General features: G+C 52.2%; 1 protein-coding gene across 10 annotated transcripts in view; it reads left to right on the top strand.

Annotated features, from left to right (window-relative positions):
• HSPG2 (heparan sulfate proteoglycan 2) overlaps window positions 1-19007 on the top strand; it is a 165200-nt gene that overhangs the window by 100217 nt on the left and 45976 nt on the right. For 4 of the 10 annotated variants that reach the window (XR_011166546.1, XM_069078506.1, XM_069078508.1 and 1 more), the window contains 25 exons: window positions 113-364; window positions 803-886; window positions 3419-3511; window positions 4052-4132; window positions 4695-4925; window positions 5189-5302; window positions 6537-6664; window positions 6944-7030; window positions 7378-7436; window positions 7922-8089; window positions 8292-8402; window positions 8980-9080; window positions 9175-9355; window positions 9844-9969; window positions 10607-10759; window positions 10997-11139; window positions 11637-11763; window positions 12543-12694; window positions 12912-13062; window positions 14194-14345; window positions 15062-15209; window positions 15490-15641; window positions 16877-17012; window positions 17104-17255; window positions 18308-18455. Coding sequence is in view for 9 of the 10 variants with exons in the window: in XM_069078506.1 (XP_068934607.1) it covers window positions 113-364; window positions 803-886; window positions 3419-3511; window positions 4052-4132; window positions 4695-4925; window positions 5189-5302; window positions 6537-6664; window positions 6944-7030; window positions 7378-7436; window positions 7922-8089; window positions 8292-8402; window positions 8980-9080; window positions 9175-9355; window positions 9844-9969; window positions 10607-10759; window positions 10997-11139; window positions 11637-11763; window positions 12543-12694; window positions 12912-13062; window positions 14194-14345; window positions 15062-15209; window positions 15490-15641; window positions 16877-17012; window positions 17104-17255; window positions 18308-18455 (3430 nt within the window). In the remaining variant the exon portion in view is untranslated. The remainder of the gene's footprint in view (window positions 1-112; window positions 365-802; window positions 887-3418; window positions 3512-4051; window positions 4133-4694; window positions 4926-5188; window positions 5303-6536; window positions 6665-6943; window positions 7031-7377; window positions 7437-7921; window positions 8090-8291; window positions 8403-8979; window positions 9081-9174; window positions 9356-9843; window positions 9970-10606; window positions 10760-10996; window positions 11140-11636; window positions 11764-12542; window positions 12695-12911; window positions 13063-14193; window positions 14346-15061; window positions 15210-15489; window positions 15642-16876; window positions 17013-17103; window positions 17256-18307; window positions 18456-19007) is intronic. The other 6 variants (XM_069078511.1, XM_069078513.1, XM_069078507.1 and 3 more) reach the window with 5 other exon arrangements.

A 19007-nucleotide genomic window follows, 5' to 3' on the forward strand; every position in this document is an offset into this window, starting at 1 on the left:
TTCTCTCCTTCCCTTCCTTTCCCATCTCCCTTTTGCTGACCATCCTCCTTTCTCATCACTTCTCCCTCCCTCCATCCCCTCCATCTCTTTCCCTTCCTACCTGCATTTCCAGGTAGATGAGGCTCAGAGGCGGGTGGATGCCGAGATCTGGCAGCTGCTCTCCAGTTTTGCTGCTCCCCCCCAACCCCTTGGTCCAGACCATGCAGGGCCCAGCCACCTTCAGGCTGCAGCCTCCCTCAAGGCACCTCTTCCTCCCTCTTCTTCTTCTTCTTCCTTTTCCTCTTCCTCCTCCTCTCAAGTGGCCTCCCTCTCTTCCCCTTCAGCCCCTGGCTCTGGCACCACTGCCAGGCTAGCTGGCTCTCAGGTAGGTGTGTCCTCAGGGACTCTGCCCAGCCCTGCTCCTCCCTCCTCCCCACGCTGCCCTGCCCCACTCCATCCACCGTTGCTGGTTTGGTTCCATGCTTCCAGACTGGCTCGTCCCTACCAGCATAGTCAGAAATCTCTGGCTCTCTGCCCCCCATCCCATCTCCCACCTGGGCTGAGACGGGGTCTCCTAGTGAGTAGACCCTAGCCCAGGACACCCTGACGCCTATCAACATTTCTTGGGGTCTCACAAACAATTGCCCCCATGTCGAGCCTTTGTCCCAAGGGCCTGAGCCTTGGGAGCTCGTGGTGATAACTCTCCCTGCCTGCCTTTTGGCTTCTCAGTCTCTCCCTGAATCCAGTAATGGCCCTGCCCCATCCTCCTCCCTTCCGTCCTGCTTCCCCAGACCCTGACTGGCCTTTCCACCTTCTGTCCTAGTTTTCTCTTGCCTACAAGGCCTTCTCCCAGCTTCCTGAAAGAGTCTATTATTGGCAGCTGCCTAGAATCTTCCTGGGGGACAAGGTAACGGGGGCTGGGGGAGGACAAGGAGATGAACGGACCTTCTGGTTCAAAAGGTCTTTGAGAAGAGGCTAGACTGTGCATGATGGAGCGGCCTAGGACCCTGGGAGGGAAATACAACTGGGCAGCCTGCAGGAGAGCCTGGGGTTTCATGCCTCCTGCCTGGCTTACTCTCCACTTCTTATTCCATCATCCTTTGCTGGCTAGCTCCCAGAGACCTTAAGATACAGCTCCTTCAGCATCCCTTTACTGTTGCTACCAGCCTGTGCCTGGCCTGGCTCAGACACCCAAATTCACCTTTAAACCAGTGTTGGCTTTCTAAAATGAGAGTCAGTGCCTTGAAGAGATCCTAGGCAGACCCCAACAAAGTAGCCATTAGGGAAAAAAGCCGTTCTGGCTCCCAACTGGGAATGGAGGACTGGATGATACATGGAGGGGTGACTGGGGAGCTCACAGTAGGCCCACTGAGCACCTCTTCCCATCTCCAGCCGCACCTAAGTCTAATGTCCAATGACTATACTTAGGCCATAGCACCGGGGCCAGGGAGCCAAGAGCCGTAGGAGCAGGAGAAGGAGCCAGTTGGGCTTGGTTAGCTGTTGCACAGGTTGGAGTCTGTGGGTCCTGAGGGCTGGGGAACCTAGACATCATGGGACACAATGACAGATAGCAGTAGGGATGGAGAGGTGGCGAGGCCTGCTGGGGTCAAAGTGCCGTCAAAAAAAAAAGGTCAGCAAGCACTGTCATCATTATCATGCATTTCTTTATTGAGTTCCTGTTGTTTGCAAGGCCCAGCACTTGGTGACATGAGTTTGAAAGGGTTAAGTAAAGCAGGGTCACCATCCTCAGAGCTTAAAGTCAAATGGAGGGTCATGGATTGGTCACTCGGTATTCTGTGCATCCTCCTACGAGGGAGACTTTCACAAAAGGACAGTGACCTTGGCTGTCTTCAGGGTCTCTGGGGGCTCTCTGCTTCCTCCATACCCCACAATAGATCCCCCTACTCCTAACCTGCTTCACACCAGTCCCAGCTCTCTACGCCCAACCAGCCTTAATGAATCTTTCCCAAATTCATCTGAGGATTGGAGATTTAGAGCTGGAAAGGGGCCTCCTGAAGATCATCCAACCCAACACACACACTCACACTCACACACACACACACACACACACACACACACTCACACACACACATATAGACATTCTCTCACACACTCACACATATACACTTTCACACACACTCACACATGTACACTCACACACACACTCACACATATACACTCTCTCACACACACTCACACACACATACACTCTCTCTCTCTCTCTCTCACACACACACACACACACACACACACACACACTCACACCCCACCACCACTGCCATTATAGAAATTGGATTGAATTGAATGAACAGGACCAGTGCTTGTATGCTTAGACAGCCCGGGAGTGGGGCAGACCAGACCGGCCTGTGGAAATTCCCATAGAGCAAAGAAAGATGCTCCTGGGCTGAGGAGCCCAGAGGAGACGGTAGAAAGGCAGGATGGGAAAGATTTAGACAAGGAGAGGGAGGATCAGAGACCCTGGAGACAGCCAAGGTCACTGTCCTTTTGTGGTGACATCCAAGGGTCATTTGCTTATTCAGAAGCCATTCACAAAAAGCCTTCTGTGCAAAGAGAGAAGTGTGGCTTAGTGGACAGAGAGGTGACTTTGGAGTTAGGCAAACCTGGGTTCAAATCCTCTGTGTGACCTTGCCCAAGGCACTGCTCTCAGTGCCTCCTGCAACTCACTGAGACTGAAAATCAGAGAAGGTGCAAACCTGCATGGGTGGAGAGGATATGTCATTGTAGGAGGCCCCTACAATCAATGAAACCACAAGTTCAGTTTCTTTAAAAATGTGGAGAACACAGTACAGTTCTGAGAGAGATACAGAAGTAATTAAGATAAGACTCTGACTTAATGGGACTAAGGAAGACTACAGACCCGCAAATAGTGTATGCTAGATGTTCTAGATTTAAAAAAATAAAATTTAATAATAATAAGTAGTCTGCATCTCCCAGGTGTGGCCAATGGTGAGTAAAGTGATTGAGTAAGATTAGTTGATGTAAATGTGAATTGTTGGGATCACATGTTTTCATTTGGATGGGGTAGCTATGGAAAGGACCATCCTTTCTGGCTGGGAACATCATGGGAGGCTTTAAGGAGGGTCTTTAGATGGGTAAGATTAATAGTAATTAGGGTTATCGATGAGGAAGGCTTGACCCTCACCCGGGTCTGATCTGGGACTGATCCCAACAACTGAATTTCCCACTGAAGGGAGATTCACCCTGTGTCCTGTGATACTGACCCCACCTCAGGATTCAGCCTCACTGGGGGAAGAGAAGGAGCTTAGAAAAGCAGCATGGCCCTTTTACCCAAGCCAGACCCTGGGTGCCCTTCCCCAGCTCTCCCTGACTGAGGAAGCAGAGTTGGGTGGGGGTGGTAGGCAGAGGGGTCGGAGGGTCCGAGCAGGGCTGGTGATATCCCAGGCTTGGTTCCCCACAGGTGGACGCCTATGGTGGGAAGCTCCGATACATTCTCTCCTACACAGCTGGAGCACAGGGCAGCCCCCTCTCTGATCCTGATGTGCAGATCACGGTGAGCTCTCCCTGGGGTGAAGCCATGGGAGCAAGGGTAGGGATTGTGGGGAAGGGGAGGGGGTGTCAATGAGGAAAGGGCTAGGCTCTGCCAGAGTCTCTTCTCCCATTACCTGCCTACTCCAGTAATACTTATCCCAGTGTGTACTGTAGCATGGGTTTCTGGGTCATGCCGCCATCTTGGCAGGCTATGGGCAGAGATCTCTTCTGTTCTCTCTTCAGGGGAGCATGGAGGGCTGATAATCAGAGAGTGGAGTTATTGAAAAGCAGCCAATCAGTGTGCCCACTGTGAGCCTCTTCTCCTATCTCATAGTGTCCTGGTCTGGGAGTCACAAACTCCTCAGCTCTACCATTTTACTCCATGTATGACCTTGGTCAAGTCCCTTCTGTTTTCTGAGCCTTAGTTTTTTCATTTGTTAAATGAGGAGTCATACTTGCCCAACAACCTTGTAAGAGTAAAAAAACATAGAGGATGTGAAAGCTTATCTAGTACCACAGTTTTAGGAGGGATTATTCTTCTTCTCTCACCATCTCTCCACAGGGGAATGACATCACTCTAGTAGCCACCCAACCAGAGCTGCAAGGCCGTGAAAGGAAGAGCTTCGAAATAGTGTTCAGAGAGGTACAAATGGACCAGCCTGACCTTGTGTGACTAGGACCAAGACCCCAGCTCTGACCTTGATTCTGTCCTCAACATCAATCCTGGCCATGAGTTCAACCATGATGTCAACTCTGATGTCAACCATGGTCTTGGCTCTGATCATGACCACAACTGTGACCAAGGCCATGACCACGATCCTAACTCTGACCATAACTATAATCCTATAGTCAGACCATGACCAGACCATGAGCATGATTTTGACCAAGGCCGTGATCCCAACTGTGACCAAGGCCATGACCATGTTTCCAATTCTCACTCTGACCATGATCAACTCTGACCTGAGCTGTGACACCCAACTCAGACCCCAGTTCTAACCAAAACAAGAGGCCTGACTGACCCCAATGCTATATTTAATCCTGATCAATTTCCAGCTTTGACTCCATTCCTCCATAGCCTCAGACATAATCCAGCGCTTGGCCAAGGGAGACAAGGGCCAGATTGGAGGGCAGGGGGAGGGGGATGACAGAAGCAGGGTGGAGAGCCTTCATTACCTCCACTCACTAGCCTTCTTCCCCCAAACCAGCAATTCTGGAGGAGGTTAGATGGACAGCCAGCCACCAGAGAGCACTTGCTGATGGTGCTGGCTGACCTGGATGAGATCCTGGTCCGTGCCACCTTTTCCTCAGTCCCTCTGGCAGCCAGCATCGGTGCTGTCAGCATGGAGAGAGCTCTTCCTGGCCCTACCGCTGGACCCCGTGCCTTGGAGGTGGAGGAATGCCGCTGCCCACCTGGTTACCGTGGCCTCTCCTGCCAGGTGAGAGGGAAAGCACTCAGGCTGTAGCCTTCTTTCAAGAATGTCTGAGACTGGGGGAAGCTAGGGGGCGCAGTGTACCGGCCATGGAGTCAGGAGCACCTGAGTCACTTAACACAAAAACTAGCTGTGTGACCTTGGGCAAGTCACTTAACCCCAATTGCCCTCCTAAAAATGAAAAAAAGCAGTCTCTGACTCTAGAGACTTCTTTTTCTTCCACCCCCACCCCCAGAACTGCACCCTGACCTTCCTTTCTCCTTTGCCAGGACTGTGCCTCTGGCTATACACGAACAGGGAGCGGCCTCTACCTGGGCCACTGTGAGCTGTGTGAATGCAATGGGCACTCGGAGAGCTGCCACCCAGAGACAGGAGCCTGCTCGGTTAGGAGTGGGAGCTGGGAGAGGGGGTGTGAGGGGAAGGAAGCTTGGGGGAGGCCTCTGAGTGTCTGTGTCTGTATCAGTGTCTGTCTGTGTCTGTCTGGGTCTGTGTGTGTCCGTGTGTCTGTGTCTGTCTGTGTCTGTGTCTATGTGTGTCTGTGTCTGTGTGTGTGTCTGTGTGTGTCCATGTGTCTGTGTCTGTCTGGGTCTGGGTCTGGGTCTGTGTGTGTCCATGTGTCTGTGTCTGTGTGTCTGTGTCAGTGTCTGTGTCTGTGTCTGTCTGTGTCTGTGTATGTCCATGTGTCTGTGTCTGTGTCTGTCTGGGTCTGTGTCTGGATCTGTGTGTGTCCATGTGTCTGTGTGTGTGTCTGTCTATGTCTGTGTCTGTGTGTGTTTGTGAGTGTGTCTGGGTCTGGGTCTGTGTGTGTCTGGGTCTGTCTGTGTGTGTCTGTGTATGTCTGTGTCTGTGTGTGTGTGTCTGTGTGTGTCTGTGTCTGTGTGTGTGTCTGGGTCTGTGTCTGGGTCTGTGTCTGTCTGTCTGTATGTGTTTGTGTCTGTGTGTGTGTCTGTGCATGTGTCTGTGTCTGTGCATGTCTGTGCCTGTCTGTGTGTGTGTCTGTGTCTGTCTGTGTGTGTGTCTGTGAGTGTGTCTGGGTCTGGGTCTGTGTCTGTCTGTCTGTGTCTGTGTGTGTGTGTCTGTGTGTGTGTGTCTCTGTCTGTGTAGTGAGGGGAAGGGCTCCATGTGGAAGGCCAGTGCAGAGTGGTGGGGGCCACTGTAGGGCCGTTAGCTGAGGGTGTCAGTGATCAGTGAGCCGTCAGTGTAGCAGGGTCCATGTGGAGGGAGATCCATGGAGGAGCTCAAGGAGGGAGGATCAGTAGGAGTAGCCACCGTGGGGAGGGGTGCTGCAAAGGGGCAGGCCTCCTATGTAGGGTGAGCAGAGGTGGTCAGTATTTAAGAGTTATTTAGGGGTTCAGGTCAGGGCAAGCTTAGCAGGGAAGAAAAAAGCTCATTATCAGGAATCAGTGAGGGATAGGGGGCCACTGTGTAGATCAGTGATTGGGAGTAAGCATAAAGGGTTGAGTGCAGAGTCATTGAGGGGGTGGAGATCTGTGTAGGAATGCATTGGGGGGCCTTGGTGTGCATGGGTGACCCACTAGTGGCCAGTCAGTGGGGCTTGGTGGGGATACAGGATAGGAGGGGAGACCAAGCTAGAGTGTGATGCCCCTGAATCCTCAGCAATGCCTGCACCACACGGCCGGCGAATTCTGTGAACTCTGTGCTCCTGGTTACTATGGTGATGCCACCGCAGGAACTCCTGAGGACTGCCAGCCCTGTGCCTGCCCCCTGACCAACCCTGAGAACATGTAGGTTGACCTTGCCCAGTGCCAAGGGATATGGGGAATCACCAGACCAGCTCTCAGGGTGGTTGGCTACCCCAGGCCAAAGCTGAATAGGATTCCCCTCTGACAAGTGGACACCATGGAGGGTGGACACGGTCTGGATGATTGGCACTTAGGAGAAGGGAGGGGGCAAGGGGGCACTGGCCCCAGGGGAAAGGGGTCATTCATGAGAGGGAAAATGAAGGGAATCCCCAAGAGGGTAAGGGACTCACCTCAGTCTGCCTTCTGTCTCCTGGGCTGCAGGTTCTCCCGGACATGTGAGAGCCTCGGGTCTGGGGGGTACCGCTGCACAGCCTGTGAGCCGGGCTACACTGGCCAGTACTGTGAACAGTGAGTCTTTGTACAGCTTGGGGTGGGTCTTTGGGGTCAGGGAGAGACAAGCCTGAAGGAGAGCGGGATAAGAGGCAGCAGGGAAGGACATGAGAAGTTGGAGGGGGTTGTGTTAGGAAGCTCCTCCTGCAATGGAAACAAGCCCCCAACCCACCTGAGTCTGGTGAGACCTGGTAGTCTTGGAGCTATATCTGCTCTCTGTGCCGAGTCCTTCTTTTCCCCAAAGAGATCCCTGTGGCTCCAGCCTAGCTCTGGGCCAGAGGCTGAACTCTGATCCTCCGGGAATCCCAGGGGCTCCAGCCAGTCCTGCTGGGTATAGCCTGATGAGGGTGGCATGTCTCCTGCAGGTGTGCTCCAGGCTATGTGGGCAACCCCAGTGTTCATGGAGGCCGCTGCCAACCTCAAGGTAAGTGGACTGGAGAATGAAAGGGTTCTGGGAAGAGTGATTAGTGTGTGGGTGTTAGGAGTCCCAAGAATCAAGGGAGAATGACTTGGGGGAGAGCTTTTACCTATGGGAAGGACCCCAGCCAGCTCTGACATTCCATGTTCTAAATTCCCTCCCAGCTCTGACATCCTGTGTCCTAAGGGCCCTCCCAGCTCTGACATCCTGTGTCCTAAGGATCCTCCCAGCTCTGACATTCTGTGTTCTAAGGGCCCTCCCAGCCCTGATATTCTGTGTTCTAAGGGCTCTCCCAGCTCTCACATTCTGGGTTCTAAAGGCCCTCCAATTCTAACATTCTGGGTTCTAAGGGACCTCTCAGATCTGACATTCTGGGTTCTAAGTTCTCTTGGTCCCACAAACCTCGTGTTTAGGGACAGAAGGCAAAGCAGGGTGCTTGTGCGTGGGGGTGTCATCAGACTTGATTGGCCCCCTGAACTTCTTTTCTTCAGCAGACCAGGCCCTGCTGGTAGTTCAGGTCCACCCAGCCCGGAGCACAGTGCCCCAGGGTGGTTCCCACTCCCTCCGATGCCAGGTCAGCGGGAGCCCCCCATACTACTACTACTGGACCCGAGAAGATGGCCGGTCTATTCCTAGCACCACCCAACAGCGTCAACAAGGTACTGAATGTCCCAGGATGCCCTCCTGGGCAGTGAGCAGGAGGGATCTTCAGTTTTCCAATTCCCCACAATCTGTCCCTACTGCCTCTGGGCCTTGTCTAGTGTGGAAGGACCTGCAGAGGCAGGAGGAGGGAGGGCTAGGAATTTTTGGAGTGCCTCTTTGTCCAAGCTGGTCTGAGTATCCCCACCAACACACCTCTAGGCTCGGAGCTCCACTTCCCCAGCGTCCAGCCTTCCGATGCAGGCGTTTACATCTGTACTTGCCGCAACCTTTACCATGCTAACACCAGCAGGGCTGAGCTTCTGGTCACCGGTAAGCCTCCCTCTGTCCCCTTCTGCTTCCTCTCTCCCCTCCCTCCTCCAGCCCTACGGCTCCCATAGCTGGTGGCTGACCTTTCTGTAGCTCTCTACACTTTCCCTTCCACCCTTCATTCAGGCTTCTTTCTCTTTAAAAGTTAGAGTTAGGATTTGGGTTTTGGTTGGGTCAGGGACTGGGATTAGGATCAGTTGGTGTTTGGAGCAGAATGGGGTAAAGGCTAGGAGTAGGTTGAGCCCTGGGATTAGTAGTGTGGGCTGGGGGTGGTTTATGGGACATGGTAAGGGTCTGGGTCTGGGCCTGGATCTAGGACTGAGGTTTGGGCCTGGATCTAGGACTGAGGTTTGGGGCTGGGATTAGATCTGGGTTAGGGCTGGCATCAGGAGCTGGGTCAGGGCTGGCATCGGGATCTGGGCCGGGGCTGGCATCGGGAGCTGGATCGGGGCTGGCATGGGGAGCTGGGTCAGGGCTGGCATCAGGAGCTGGGCTAGGGCTGGCATGGGGAGCTGGGTCAGGGCTGGCATTGGGAGCTCGACCAGGACTGGCAGTCATTGTAGTTCTCCTGTGTGCACAGAGGCCCCCACCAAGGCCATCACAGTGACCGTGGAGGAGCAGACGAGCCAGAGTGTTCGAGTTGGGGCTGACGTCACCTTCATCTGCACGGCCAAGAGCAAGGTGCAGGGGAAGCAGCATCTCTTCTTCTGGTCTGGGTCTGGGTTGAGAGGTAACGTGCAGGAGACCAGAATTTGTCCTTTTCTGTCTCTCCTAGTCTCCAGCCTATACACTGGTGTGGACTCGCCTCCATAATGGGAAGCTGCCTCCACGAGCCATGGACTTCAATGGCATCCTGACCATCCGGGGCGTCCAGCCCAGTGACGCAGGCACCTATGTGTGCACTGGCTCCAACATGTTTGCCATGGACCAGGGCACTGCCATGCTGCATGTCCAGGGTACAAACCCCCTCCCCCCAATTCTGGGCCCCTCTCTGCCTGCCCACCCTCTAAAAACCTCCCTGCCCCCAGCAGAGGTCCAGTCCCTACTCTCCCACTGTCTTCATTCTCAACCTTCTGATATAGTAGACTTGTCCAAAAATCTGGGCTCCAACCTCTGCCACTCACTAACTGTGTTATCCTGGGCAAGTCACTTTCCTTTTCTGACAATCACCTTCCTCATCAGTAAAATGAGGGGCTTGGACCAGGTGGCCTTGGAGATAACTTTTAGGGGCAGCTAGATGGTACAGATCCTGGCTTCTCACTTCTCTATCTTCTTTCTCCCTAACTGTAGCCCATTCCCATCCACCACCCCACGCTTTTCCATTTCCTCTTTTCTCTGGCCCTTCTTTCATGTTAGATTCCCTGTTGTGATTGCATTTCTCTCTTCACTCTTATTCTCGGACCACTGTCCTGATTGTACCCATCTGCCCCTCCTCTATTAACAGCCTCTGGGAGCCCATCGCCACCCGTGGTTTCTATCTACCCACCACAGCTCACAGTGCAACCTGGCCAGACGGCAGAGTTCCGCTGTAGCGCCACCGGGAACCCAGCGCCCAGCCTGGAGTGGTCAGGTGGGAAAGTGTTTGTAGACATCTGTGCTGCCTAGTGCCTTTCATTGTTAGCAGTCACGTGGCTGTAGCTTGGTACAAGGGAAGGGACATTAGATTGAGAGTCAGATTACCTGGGATCAAATTCCTTCTCTGCCAGTTACTACTTGTGTAAATCCTGGGTAAGCCAGTTAACTTCAGTACTCTCATCTGTAAAATGAGAGGGTTGGGCCAGATGACCTCTGGGGTTCCTTCCAAGTCCGTCTTTGATCCTATGACCCTTGGCAAAGCTAGGGCTTAGTCTGAGTCTTCAAGCTGAGGAAAAGAGGATGGGGAGCTTTGAAGGGTTTTGGTCAATTTGTTTAAAACATTTTTATTGATCTCTTTTGTTTTTATATTATCTTTACTTCTAAATATTTCCCTCCCTGGTCCCTACCCAGAGAGCTATCCCTTATTACAAATAATAATAAAAAAAGAGAAAAATAGATTAACATCACAGAACTAACCAACATAGCAACCCAGTGTAATAGTATATGCAATAGGGGGCAAAGAGCTTTGTGATCTATCTCGCTCTTCATGGGTAGAATGAGGGTCTTAAGGGAGAAGACTTGGGCCAGACTCCGACTGTCACTGACCTAGTACTTCCTTCTTTTGGTCCCAGGAGGTCCTGGGGGTCAGATGCCCCGGAAGGCCTGGATTCACGGCGGTATCTTACGCCTCCCAGCCACTGAGCTCTCTGACCAAGCCCAGTACCTATGCCGGGCTTCCAATAGTGCTGGACAGCATGTAGCCAGAGCCGTTCTCCATGTGCATGGTAAGAGAGGAAAGAACACAAGGAGGGGGAAGAGAAGGTCAGAAATGCATGCAGGGGCCTGCCTTGATGTTGCAAGCAGGGGGAAGGGTGGGGAAGGATCTGGGGCAATGATGGAGATGGGAGGAAGGGGCCAAAGGCCCCAGAGAATGAGCAACATGAAAGTATGGGGGAAAGAAGTAGTTTGGGTCCAGGGAGAAGAGCACCCCAGACAGATCTGACTCTGCCTCTTTTGGGCAGGGGTTCGACCGTCCGATGTCCAGCCACGCCCTGAGCAGACCCAGGTACAGGAGGGCCACATCGTGAGGCTGAATTGTCAGGTGACTGGAAACCCACCTCACAGGATCGTCTGGACTAAGGAAGGGGGAACCTTACCAGCCAAGGTGAGGACTCCAGGACACGGTCTTAAAACCTGCTTTGCCTATCCAGGGATGGGGAACCTGCGACCTCAAGGCCATATGCAGCCTCGAGGCTGCAGGTCACCCACCCCTGGCCTAGCCCAACCTAGTCCAACCTGGTCTAACACAGTGCACCCACCCACTATCTTCAGTGTCCTTTTATCCTTTCTGTCCTCCTCCTTTTCCCCACTCCTCTCTATTCTCCCCCTCCTTCTTGTGTCCTTTTTTCACCCTCTTCCCCTTTTATCTCCTTCCTCCCCTCCTCCCTTTTTCCTCTCTTCTCTCCCTTGTCTCCCCTTCGCTCTTGTCCCCTCCTCCCCCTCATCTCCCTCTTTTCTACATTCTCCAGTCTGCTCCCATCTCCCCTTCCTCCTTCATGGGTCTACTGGGACCCCAGACACTGCACGTGTTCTGCAGACGCATCCTTTCTCCCGTCCTACATTGCCTCATTCTGGCCCCGACTCATTGCTTGGACCTCGCAGGCACGTGTAGAGCACACCATGCTCTTCATCCCGGATGCAGCAGCCGCTGACGCTGGAATCTACGTGTGCAGTTCTAACACCCTCACTGGCAGTGCTCAGGCCCGCATGGAAGTGGTGATTGTGCCAGGTACGGGCTGGGGCCTGCTCAGACAGTGGCCAGGGCCGAGGAGCTCCTGGAGATCCGGCCTGGGCCTGCAGAAGCAGGGGCTCCCCTGAAGGGGCCACACTGGGGACCTAGCCACTTCTCCTTTCTTTAGCTCTCCCCATCCCCCTTTCCTAAGCAAACATCCCTGTGGGCCAGCAGAGAGAACTCAGGACTTGGAGTTAGAGCACATGAGGTCACATCCTGGCTCTTACCACCTGCTACCTGGGCCATTCCTTTGGCCTTGTTCCCTTCTATATGCAGGTGTGGTCTTCCCCAATAGGATGTAAGCTTCTTGAGGGAAGAAACTATTACATTTTTGCCTTTACATCCCGGACACCTCCCATGGTGCCTCAGGCATAGTGAGTGATTAATAAATGTTTGTTGATTTATTTATTGATTTGACACTTTGCCTCCCATTTCCTCATCTACAAAAAAACTATTAGCTCACATTTACATGGTTCTTTGGGGGCTTCCTCTTTTATCTCATCTGATCCACAAACCACTCTTTGAGGTAGGTGCCCATTTTACAGATGTGGAAACTGAGGCTAGTAAGTGTCTGAGGTAAGAACTGAACTCAGTCTGGCACTCTCTCTACTTTGCTGCTCCTCAAAACAGGGGATAAGTGACCTAGATGACCCTTGATGCCCCTGTGCCCAGCATAGGTCCTATAGACTATTAAGTAGACACTTAGTAACTGTTGGTTGGTTGATTGATCCTTTCAATGACCTAACGATCTTCCCATTCTCATTCTGAACCTCCAGACTCAGGCACTGTCCCCATCATGAGGATCGAGTCCTCTTCTCCATCAGTGACTGAAGGACAGACAGTAGATCTGAACTGTGTCATCACTGGCCACGCCCATGCCCAGGTCACGTGGCACAGGCGTGGTGGGAGCCTTCCTACTCGGCACCAGGTACTTCTGGAAATCCCTCTTAGGGAAGCCGTGTGGAGATGGGAGATGGGAGAAGGAGCCGTGATTTGGGGGATTGGTAGAGGGACATAATGGGAATGTAGAAAGGGGGTCATTCTGAGACACTAGAGCTAAGACTTTGGAGTACTGGGGAGCAAAGGGCACGAGGCACCCTCCTCCCCCTTCTCATCCACCCTGTCCCTTAATTCCCTCTACCCAGGTTCATGGCACCCGACTGCGGCTATACCAACTGACTCCAGCAGACTCAGGCACATACGTGTGCCGGTTTGAGGGCACCTCAGGCCACCAGGAAGCTTCCATTGATATCTCAGTGTCCCATAGTGGCAGCCCCGGCTCCAGCCACTCACAAGGTGAGGGACCATGATGTTGGACCAGGCTGGGGACAAGCCAGAAGCTGCAGGACCCATGGGTCCTCTGTGTTGTGAGTCTGCCTAGCCTGGGAGACATTTCCTGATCTGTAAACCCAGGGGAGTTTGGAAGGGTCCTTAATTCTTCTAACCCAAAAGACCTAGGAGGAAGGGAGAGATTGGCCTTGCTTACTTACATGGAAACAAAGTGAAGTAGCTTGGATCTTTGAGTTGATATGCAAAGACCTTGGCTAATGCCCTATGTTGCCATTCATTCATTCACAAACATTTATTAAATGACTTCTCACACAAGGCCTTTTATTCAGAGCTGGGGAAGATGCTCAAATAGATGTCACTCAACCCTTGCTCTGAAGAGATACAAATAATTGAGGTGACAGAGATGCCCCAGCAGAGTGCTAGGAAAAAAAATTCAAAGTAAGAGAGAGTGTGGAGGGTGAGTCAGAGAAAGCTTCATGGAAGAGGTAGCCTCTGCTCGGGGTCCGGAATGAAGGGGAGGGTTTCAGCGGACAATTGTCAGCATGCGGGTGGAAGTCCATTGCCGGCCTGGGGGATAGTGTGAGCAAAGTGACAGAGATAACAGAGGGCGAGGGAATAGGGGACAGCAGATAGTCCAGGTTGAATGGATGCCAGAATCTGGGGAAAGTAGTCACATAAAGTAATCCTTGAAAAGTAGAGTGGCACCAGATTGTAAAGGGCCGTGGATGCCAGAACCAATATTTTATCTGGTAGGCCCTTTATTAGGGAGTCCCTAAAGGTCTTAGGATGGAAGTATGATCAAAGTAGGGAGATTACTGTGTGCAACGTTACCTGTTGGCAATGAGACATTTCTGAGAAAAAGGACTAAGGACAAGGCGTTGAGTTAGGAAGGAACATGGGAGAGAAAGTTCTTGGTGGAGCTGAGCAGGCCCCTTGGGGCAGCTGGGCTGCCTAGACCCAACTGAGCTGCTTTTCTTGCCTCAGTTTCAGCCACCATGGCCACCCAGCTGTCCCACTCTGGCACATCCTTGGGGCCCATGCCCTCAGTGGCACTGCCAGCCAAGCCCTGGAGATAGGTACCAGGGGCAGAGAAGGGGAGCCTACACCTAGCTCCCTGACCCACCTGTCTGTCCTCAGGCTCCGACACCAGCTTCCCCATGAGGATTGAGGCCTCCTCTACGGACATAACTGAAGGACAAACTGTGGATCTGAACTGCGTGGTCACCGGACAGGCCCATGCCCAGGTCACATGGTACAAACGTGGTGGCAGTCTCCCTGTCCGGCGTCAGGTATGGGAGAAGAGGCGCTGTCTGGAGCTCCTTAAAGACCCTTAGGATTTTGAATTTTGAATTCTGAAACAGAATTTCGAGATTATTTGGTCGTATCCTCTCATGAGGGAATTAAGACTCTGGACTTGGAGTCAGGAAGACCCAAGTTCAAATCCCTGCCATAGGCATTAACCAGCTGCATGGCCTGGACAGATCATTTCATTTCTGTCTGCCTCAGTTTTCTTCCTCTGTAAAGTGGGGGCAATAATAGCACCTGCATCCCAGAGCTGTTGCCGAGCTCTGATGGGGTAATATTTGTAAAGAGCTCTGAGAGCTGTAACTTTGTGTTAAGTGATGCTCGGGTTCACACCTAGAGCCTGCTACTCCCCATGCCCTGCCCCTTCTGCCGAGGCACACTGCCTTCCCCTAGTGACAGCTCTCCATCAGCCTGACCACGGGAGGAGCCCCACCCCCAGGCTCCCACTTCACCGGGAGCCTTCCCCATGGGAGCCGCCATTTCTAGAATATGCGCTGTCCTCACCGCCAGCTGGTGAGGCATAGCCTGCCTCTCCTTCCCCAGGAGATCATGCATCCTCAAGGAGGGGCAGAGTCCAGATGGTGGCTGTGGACTCCTGACCCCTGACTCACAGATAGCTTCTCCAGCCCTTGGGAGCAGCCTGGAGGGTGTCTCTTTCTCCTCGTGCCCTACATCCCTCTCCCTCCTTCCCCTTGTGCAGGACCACGGAACCTGGCTACGTCTGTACCAGGTAACCCCAGCTGACTCCGGGGAGTACGTGTGCCGTGTGGTCCGAGACTCCCGTCCCCACGAGGCCTCCCTCGTCATCACCATCCAACCTTCCCGCTCCAGCGATGGCTCCATCCCAGGTGAATAGCCTGGAGGTCAAAGGAAAAGGGCCCTCCCAGTCCTGGCCAGGACTGCAAGTGTCCTGCTACCTGGCTGCTGAGAACCTAGCCCAGGGGCCCAGCTTCCCTTGACCCTCTGGGTTACTGCTTCATCCCTGGCCCACTACTATTCCTTTCCTGCTGGCTCTCTTCGAGTTCCCCTCTGCTTATCTAGCCTCCTTATTTCCCCTTGTCTCCTCTTCACTGCCTACCTACCTTTGCTTCTGGGTCTGATGTCCTGACATGACCCCTGTGTCTGCAGCCCCAGCCACCCCTGCACCCATCCGGATCGAATCCTCATCCCCAACAGTGGCCGAAGGACAGACGGTGGACCTGAGCTGTGTGGTTGCTGGGCAGGCCCATGCCCAGGTCACTTGGTACAAGCGAGGAGGCAGCCTCCCTGTCCGGCACCAGGTACGGGATCCCACAATAGAGGTCGAGGGGCAAGGAGGGTAGGGAAGTACCTTAAGAGGGGAGACAAAGAAAGCCCTGGAGGCAGCTCTCAGTCTGAGTGTCTGGCCCATTCCAATCCAATGAGCAATTATTAAGTTCCTACTGTGTACCAGATGGTAAGCTCTGTACTAAGCAGTGGTGGTAATACAAAGACAAAACAAAAGTGACCTCTACCTTCAAGGACTATACATTCTACTGAGAAGCATGGCATGTTAAAAAAAGAAAAAGTAGCCCCATGATCATTTAAGGCAAGAAGGAACCCTAAGATCAGTAAAGGTTTCCTACTGGAGGTGGTGTTTAGTTGAGCCTTAAAGGAAGTAACAGGGAGTGGCTCAGCCTGGCATTGGAGCCAGGGAGACCTGGATTCAAATCCTCCCTAGCAGAGAGATCTTGAGCAAGTCACTTAACCCATTTTTCCCCAGTTTCCTATATGTTACAGGAGATTAAATAATAGCATCTCCCTCCCAACGTTGCTGTAAAGATCAAATGAGATAACATTTATAAAGAGCTTTTCAAACCTTAAAGTACTATACAAATGCTATTAATAATGACTATTTTATGTAACATAAGAATTATTATATGTGACAAAATAATTATTATTACAAAATCAATTATTACCAAATCTCAGAGTATTAGGGTCAGGGTAGGCAAGGAGCACAAAGAGAGCTCTCTACTGCCCCCTGCCCCAATGCAGAATCGTTGGCCTTAGGAGGGAGTCATCTCTCCTTTGCTAGCATCATAGATCAAGAGCCCAAAGGGAGCTCTGAGGTCCTGGGGTCCAAGCCCACGTTTAGAAGAGAGGAAGCTAAAGTCTGAGGGACGTGGCTTACCTAAGATCACACAAGCAGGAGGTGCCAGGGCGGGGGCTTGGAAATGAAGGCCTCGGATGCCAGGGTCAGTTCTAGGGATCTGTAAGTTGGGGCTGGGTGACTACTTGCTGGTGACTCGGCCTCGAGAACAGCCCCCCCAACTGGACTATAAGCTCATCCAGGGCAGGGGCTGTTTTTGCCTTTCATGGAAATCACCAGGGCTTAGCACAGTGTCTGCCCATACCAAATGCTTGTTGACTGAGTTGCTGACTGTTCAGGGAAAGAATGGACCAGATGTCCTTGGGGAACCCTTCCATCGCTGAGATGCTGTGGGAGAGGAAGCTTCAGGACCTTCTGTCCCATACATCCTCATGGCTGTCTTTGCAGGTCCGCGGCTCCCGCCTTTACATCTTCCATGCCACCCCGGCTGATGCTGGTGAGTATGTGTGTCGTGCAGCCGATGGCATGGAAGCCTCCCTGACAGTCACAGTCAACGGAGGCCAGGGCGCCAGCTTCTCCTACCGTAAGTCCAGGCAAAGGGGGCAGTGGGCTGGTCTGGGATAACTGAGCCCCAGGGGCAGCTGATAATCCACTCTCTGTGTCTGTTCCCCCAGCCCCAGGAGTCACTCCCCCCATCAAGATCGAATCCTCTTCCTCTACTGTCGCTGAGGGACAGACCCTGGTTCTGAACTGTGTCGTGGCTGGTCAGGCCCATGCACAAGTCACTTGGTACAAGCGAGGAGGCAGCCTTCCAGCCAGGCACCAGGTATGGCCTTGGGAAAGGTCAAGGAAAGCTGTGTGTGGGAGCTCTCCATTGCCCTTGGTTCTCCCTCCCAATCCCTACAACATCACCAGGAGGGAAGCTTACAACCCCCACCCCTAACGTCCTGAGTCCCTGGGGATGGCCCAGTGCCTACCAGGCAGGTCAGACTGAGCACATGTAGGGAAACCAGACCATAAGATGAATCCTGTGGGGGACAACAGACCAGAAGGGATGCCCTAGCTGAGTCAGAGGGCACTGAGGAGGCATTGATGAGGGCACGGAGGCTTTAGCCTCAGGAATCCCTGGCTCAAGCTCAGTTCGCCCTGAATCCCTTATCCACATCTCCTCTCCATCCTCATCAGACTGTCACCAGGATGCTAGGATGACTGCAGTAGCCTCTGACCTCTCCTCTCCCCTCTCTACTCCATCCACACCACTACCAAAGTGGTGTTTCTAAAGCATGACATCACTCATGGGCTCAGGAAGTCCAAATGGCTCCTCATTGCCTCTAGGACCAAGTACAAATTCCTCTGTTTGGCATTTAAAGCCTTTCACTCCAGCCCACATCCCTGTCCTTCACTTACTTCATACTTCAGCCGAACTGGCCAACTTATTCTTCCCCATACACAACTTGCCATCTCCCACCTCCACACCTTTGCCCTAGATGTCACCTATGCCTGGAATGCTCTCCTACACACTTTTTAGCTCCCTTCAAAACTCAGCTCAAAAGTCAACTCTTTTAAAAGGTCTTTCTGGTTCCTCCAATTATTACTTCTCACCAAACCCCCAATTTACTTTGTTTTTATTTTTCATCTATGTATATATACATACATACACACACACACACACACACACACACACACATATATATGTATATATGTATGTGTGTATTTGAGATAGGGGTGGGCTAGATCCTGTTCCCCCTCCCCTAATACAATATAATCTCCTGGAGGTCAGGAACAATTTTGTTTTAGTGTCTTAGCATAGTGCCTAGTACCTTCTGGGTCTTAATTAAAGCTTGTTAAATCCAATTGAATTTAATTGTCTTGGATCAGGTCCATGGCTCCCGGCTACAACTGCACCAAGTGTCTCCTGCTGACTCTGGAGAGTATGTGTGCCGGGTGGTCAGCGGCTCCAGCCACCATGAAGCTTCTGTCCTTGTCACTATTGAACCCGAGGACTCTTTGCATGGCTCTGTCCAAGGTAAGGCGCTGTAATGTAATGCCAAAAGAAAGGCAACTTCCCAGGTTCAAAATACCAGCATAGGTGCTCTCCATTTTATTCAGTAACAAACCCAGAACAGAGAAGATCAAAACATGACATCATTCAAAATACAGCATTTACTAAGTGTGATTAAATAATCTCCAAGTACTACCCCATCCCAGGACCTTCCAATCATTCAATCAATTACAAAGTCCCTGTTCTAAATACTTCTCCATCCCTAGGCTATACCTTCATTTGGTCCACCACAAAACCCCTCTTCTCAAATGGAGATTAGTTTCCAAACATAGGTAAAGTACCTTCATTTGTCAATCACAGAGCACAATAAGGTCAAAAGTTCCCCACCCCTGGATCACAATTGAATCTACCCCAGAGTTACATCAAGTTTAAACACAGCACTTAATACCCAAATGGAGGTCTTTTCTTCATCTTGACATGAGGCAAGTTCTCAGCAATCTTAGTTCCTGGGGAGACAAGGCTTAGCAAGGCCATAAGATACATTGCCAGTCCCTTCATGAATTTATCCTCTGTCTG

Source organism: Petaurus breviceps, unplaced genomic scaffold, assembly GCF_028583685.1.
Source record: "Petaurus breviceps papuanus isolate PSGF00001 unplaced genomic scaffold, PetGlider_PUasm1.0 91041, whole genome shotgun sequence".
NCBI classification, from domain to species: domain Eukaryota; kingdom Metazoa; phylum Chordata; class Mammalia; order Diprotodontia; family Petauridae; genus Petaurus; species Petaurus breviceps.